The sequence below is a fragment of the Austrofundulus limnaeus genome, unplaced genomic scaffold (genome assembly GCF_001266775.1).
Source record: "Austrofundulus limnaeus strain Quisiro unplaced genomic scaffold, Austrofundulus_limnaeus-1.0 Scaffold14, whole genome shotgun sequence".
Classification (NCBI taxonomy): Eukaryota; Metazoa; Chordata; class Actinopteri; order Cyprinodontiformes; family Rivulidae; genus Austrofundulus; species Austrofundulus limnaeus.
The window spans coordinates 1376468-1382328 of NW_013952416.1; the positions used below are offsets into that span (position 1 = coordinate 1376468).

The following is a 5861-nucleotide window of genomic DNA, read 5'->3' on the forward strand; positions in this document are numbered from 1 at the left end:
CTGTCTGTGGTCCAGAGACACCTGTCTGTGGTCCAGAGACACCTGTCTGTGGTCCAGAGACACCTGTCTGTGGTCCAGAGACACCTGTCTGTGGTGCACAGCAGCATATTACTCTGCGTTTCTGTGTATTATTGGTGGTTTTTGTAGCCGTGGCTTCATGTCAAGTTGTACAGATTGTCTGTAAATTAGACAGGTATTCCCCCATTTTGYATACAGACCTTTAGGACTGACTTATAGATTTTTTTTATTATGAACTTATTACATTCAGAGCTGGCAGCCTCTCCCTCTCTGCTCTTTCTGCCGCTGCGGACTCTGCAGTCAGCACCTCAGACGTAACAGGAAGCTGTGTTTGCYGCTTTGTCCCAACGAGGAAAACTCCTGTAAATTCAGCTGCAAACCACAAACAAAGCCACAACAAACCTTAAATCTGAGGACATATTGAGGAAGGTTAGCCTTCTCAGCCTCGTCTTCTTCATCCACGTCTTCTTCTTTCTTGTTTTCTTCCTGGCCTGACTCCTCCACTGACTCCTCTACTGACTCCTCCCCTGACTCCTTTCCGGAGTCGTCRTCCGTCTCCGAGGTGGAGGACAGCTCCTGCAGCAAGTCGCTCATGTAGTCGAGCTGAAAAACATCGCAAACCCAAGCTGACAGTTAGAACCTKAAACATCTTTATCATAAATATTCTAATGAACTTTTCTGCTCTTCAAATATTTGATCACAGAGCAGAAATGACGCAAGAGGCTAATTATTCCTCCAGACCTCAGCTCTTAATCTTCGAAAAAAGGATGATTTACTGTGACCCGAGGCAGCAGTCACCAGAACCTGAGATGTAATACATCCTCTCTGTCTCCCTGTCTTATTTTCTCTGTCTCCATTATTGCTGYGCCGCTGTCGCAGTGATTCTCACGAACACCCTCTGGGCTCCAGGCTCCCTCAAAATCTCATTAACCGYGGACAAAGCTGAACGAACTATTGAACTGGACACCGCGGGCCGGATTAAAGGCACGACAACCAGCGGTGTATACGTGCATACATGTAAAAATAACAACAGTACAGCAGCATGTGTTCAGTCTGAGCAGATTAAACCTGTCTGGAGATAAACAAGTCTGTCTGCTGTGTGTGTTTATTTCATGTAGCACTCACAGTAAAGCAAAGACATTAAAAAATTAGCTCAAATAAGAAATGTTGTGTAAAATGTTTTTGTCATTTTTCCCCCACCATGTTTTTCTACCTGTACAAAAGCAAGCAAGGCTGCACAATGTATTGAAAATTTATCATCACGGTGACAACAGCTTATGCAATATGCATATCACAAAACATTGCAGGAACTGCAATAAATGATTGAGTTTCAGGATTCATGCAGGTTTCAGTAAAGTTAMATTTAAGACCTTTTAAGACCATTAGGAATGATATTTAAGACCAAAACGATGCATTAACAGTAACATTCAAATTGTCCCAGAAACTTTAACAATGAAATCTTTTATTGTTATCAATTTAGCTATTAAATAATATTTAATCTTAATACAAGAACACTAAATTATTTTAATGAAAYGGTCACATCTATGAGACTTTTATATCAACTGGTGTGGACCGCTTCCAACCGAGTGCAAAAATCACTGCTATCAAGCCAAGCCTCATTGAAAACACACTTTATATGTTTAAAGGACGAGCAGCGGACATGACTGAACTTCGTTATTTTCTGGGCGGGTGAAGAAGCCGTCGTGTGCAGTGGGTTAAGGCAAAGAAGACGAAAACATGTAAACTGTACTGTTTTTTTTTTTTTGCCTGCAGTATCACAGGATATGTAGTTTAACCCCATACCAAGACCGGCAGCAAACTTTATACATCATGAAGACAGATCACATTAACCTCTGATTACAGCTCTTTACTCTGTTTATTTATGCAGCCAAAGCTTCTCAGGAATGATCAAGAAAAAAAAAATCAAGACGACAAAATTAAAATTTAAGACCTGGGATGAAAATCTGGGCATTTTTAAGACTTTTTTAGGCCTAAAATTTTAATTTTCAATTTTTTTGACTTTTTTAGACTTTTTAAGACCCTGCACAAACCCTGGAGTTTTGACTCAGATGGAAGCTTGAAGTATTTCACGAATTAAATGGAGCCACTCATGTATGTGGCCAACTGGATGGATCTTCATATTTTTAAAAAATTAATGCTGGAATAGAAACCTTTTTTTTGTTGTTTTGCTCTGAACCCAGTGCAGAAAGACATCAGCACTACATACTTTTATATTTGTTGATTTATCACAAATCATATCATCATTGCAATATTAAGCACTAAAAACAAGTCAATCTAATGTGTCTGCAGTGTGTAGACTAAGCCAACTTTTTAAAATACATATATAAAAAGGGACGCCAATCATAAAAGAGCAACAAATACGAAAACGAGACAACATAACTCAAAAGAACAGGCAACATGCTGTAAATCTGGTCGATTGTTTATTTTTTGTTCTGATAACAATTCATCAGATCCAGACTTGTCAGGGGTGCTGCTGAGATTATAAAGAAGTTCATCCAGAAAACATCGACACATTTTCACAGCACTGCCCAACAAGCCGCAAATAATAAAACAGGGAAAGTTCACTTTATTAGAAGAGACTTTCAAAATTGATGCCTGTATATGAGGCATTTAGGGAGAGCGAGTCTTTAAGTCTGTTTTGTGAGAATTAAGTAAATCGTAGCAACACATGGTCCAGAACGGGTGCTGCAGGAAGTCTGAGGTTTACTGTTGCACTCAAAATAGCCAGCTGAGAATTTATTTATACAGCAGGCAGAACAAACACAAAACTCTAACAAGCTGATATTTGTGGATCAGTCCATCTGGTCGGTATCTGACAAGGCTAATGCTGATTTTCAAAATTGACCCTGAAAACTAGACTGACACATTACAGAAGTTACACATCCATAGTGAGTCCGGAGTCACTACTGGTTCATGTCTTTCTCCACAAATATAAACCTTTACATGAAAACAAACAATAGAAAAGTTTGTACACTCTTACTGTGTCTTTAGACAGTTTGATATCCCCAGAAGCTGCAGCAGCAACTCTCTCCATCACAGCCAGTGCCCGACCCAGATACCCTCGAACCCAGGAGAGAGGCATGCCTTTAAAAACGGCATTAATGCCCTTTAACATCTCCACCTTTCCTGCAAAAATAAAACGAAACAAGATGATAATTATTTTTAAAAATACTGCTGTATGAATCAGTTTGATTATTTTTAAAAATACTGCTGTATGAATCAGTTTAATTATTTTTAAAAATACTGCTGTATGAATCGGTTTAAATTGGAAAAGTGAGGTGAAGAAAACTCACCTTTGGGTTTTTTCACCTCTCCTGCACACTTCGTTTTATTTTTGTATTTACTTTTTTTTAGTTTTTTTTCTTTTGTGAGTGCAAATAAAAAACACAAATACAAAAATAATAAAAATATGAACACAAAAACCCACCTAGAAGAGCATTTCCAAGCAGCTGAGCACTGAGACCAACAGTGTTGTCCTGCTGCAGTCCACAGTGGAACAGCGACGCCCCCAAAGCCCGCTCTTCTGACACCTAAACAACAGGTTTGTTACTGATAACGCAACATTCCAAGAACAGTTTTCATTTGCTCCCTGCCCCAGCTAATGTTCTGCATTTTGCAGCACGAGAATATTCCTTTCACTCACGGTGAGCTGTGGTTTGGTTGCGAAGAAATGACTCAGAGCATACAGAGACAGGATCCGAGTGGAGGGAAGGTCGAAGGCCTCCTGAAGCATCACCTCTTCAACCACAGACGATGCACCTGAACAACCGCAGCAAATTATTGGTGTTTTTTTTCTTCTCAAAACCTATGCTAACAATGTTTTTCTTCTTGCTTACTCAAGTTTGTTTACTGCATCCGACAGAGGGATATAAGCATATTAAGTCAGCAAAAATGTTAAAAAAATCCTGCAGGTGTTTTAGTCTGCATAAATCTTTCACCAAGTGTTAAACACAAATGTTTGTGCAAACTGAAAACAGATTTCAAACTTACTTTTAAAGTCTCCATCCTTAATGTAGGAATCTATCAGCAGGTTGAAGGTGAAGTTGTCTGGAAATATTCCAAACTGGGTCTGCGCACACATTGCAAAACCATTTTTATATATTTTCATCTGCTGCCAGAAACGGTGGGTGATAATGTTAATGGCATTTAGTTTTAAGACTGTGATTTGGTWAAAAAGAATCTGCACTTCACCTAAAAAACATTAATGATTACACGTGGATCTTCAACATTAGCCCCATCTCTTATAATCACCTCTCATTTTAGAATGATTCAGACAATTAAATGACAAAAACATTCAATAAACTAAATTAATTCCAGGCTGAAAATGTCAAACATGGTTGAAGTTATTTATGCAGCTGAATTCTGCTGAAAGTTTGGAGGTGTGTACCTTGTTTTTAACTGTGTACATGGCCTTTTCTCTGRCTCCAAACTTCAAACATTGTCTGATCCAAGAGTGAATGGTCCAGTCTCGCAAGTACCAACAATTTGGACTGTGACGAAACCTTGAGAATTAAAAAAAAGACCCATAAGTGACAGAAAGAGATAAGATGACATGTCACAAGTCTATGAGCAAACATCATCTATGACGGATTTATTCTGAAAATTTAACAAATAAATTGAAGAGAAAAACTACAAAGAACTACTTAGTAACATCACAAAGTGGGAACTGTGTTTTAATTCCCACCTGATAATAAAAATAAACCTTCTCCTAACCAGGGGTGTGATTGGAAACAAACTAAAGCAAATGATTGCAAGAACAAGTGCAGATTCCAGAGGAAGGAGTAAACAGGAAAGGTCTGGAGTTGCCCCGAACAAAGACAACCATGTGACTGAACATAAACCAAAACAGACAAACCAAGCAAGGCAACTCATTCCAAGGAAAACACACAAGTTGGTACCAAAATGGGGGGGAAGAGGAAACAGCAGATATTCAGTGCAGACATGATGAAACTAAAGAGGGAAAACGGTTCCTCGTACTTGTACAGGTAGTACTCTGCTTGATCGACTTCCTCCCTGGATGTTATGCTGTCAACAAACTGAAATGGAGAAAAYGTACAAAACTTAAAGAGTTTATTTTAACCTGAAATATAAACAAAACAATAAATATAAAGCCCATCTAACAGCTTACCCKTGAAATGGTCAGAGAGCTGACCGGAAACGTCCTCTCATAAGTTTTATCCATGAACTTGGCCAGAACAGCTGGAGGTTAAAAAACACCAACAATAAAATTACATTATAGGAAATTCAAAAAAATTTATACGCAGAGATGTAAATGTGACCTGTCCAGTCACCAGGAAAGTAAAGAAACAGCACTTATTTAATCAAAAAGATGTACATCTCAAGTGTCACTAATCTTGTTCTTTTAGATATATTTACTGTAAATAAGCATGTTTAGATTTATACAAATTATTCCCGTTTTATTTCAGCAGATGCTGCCTAATAACAGATCCTGAAGCTGCAGTGCCACCCAGTGTTCACTGAGTGAAATAAAACTAACACCCAATGTTGGACTTCTGCTTGTATTAAATAATTGTCATATATTTATGACGGGTGTGTTGCATGTCATTAAGGATACCTGGGAATTACATTTGGTGTTTGATATACACTCCTGATCAAAATCTTAAGACCAGTCAAAAAAGTGCAAGAATTTGCATTTTGCACTATTGGATCTTAAGAAGGTTCTAAGTCAGGGGTTCTTAACCTTTTTTGAGGTACCGAACCCACCAATTTCATATGCGCATTCACTGAACCCTTTTTAGTGATAAATAAAATATGATTTTTTTTCCAAATTCAAGATATAAGTATGTTTTTTTTTTTTTTTT

At 38.1% G+C, this 5861-nt stretch overlaps 1 protein-coding gene across 1 annotated transcript in view; it reads right to left on the bottom strand.

Moving 5' to 3' along the window:
* mrps27 (mitochondrial ribosomal protein S27) overlaps positions 1-5861 on the bottom strand; it is a 10097-nt gene that overhangs the window by 2720 nt on the left and 1516 nt on the right. Inside the window, exons 3-10 of the mRNA XM_014002642.1 lie at positions 5168-5238; positions 5017-5075; positions 4427-4541; positions 4030-4108; positions 3683-3798; positions 3467-3569; positions 3020-3165; positions 421-621 (exon numbers count right to left, since the gene is read on the bottom strand). Of these exons, the coding sequence (XP_013858096.1) occupies positions 421-621; positions 3020-3165; positions 3467-3569; positions 3683-3798; positions 4030-4108; positions 4427-4541; positions 5017-5075; positions 5168-5238 (890 nt within the window). The remainder of the gene's footprint in view (positions 1-420; positions 622-3019; positions 3166-3466; positions 3570-3682; positions 3799-4029; positions 4109-4426; positions 4542-5016; positions 5076-5167; positions 5239-5861) is intronic.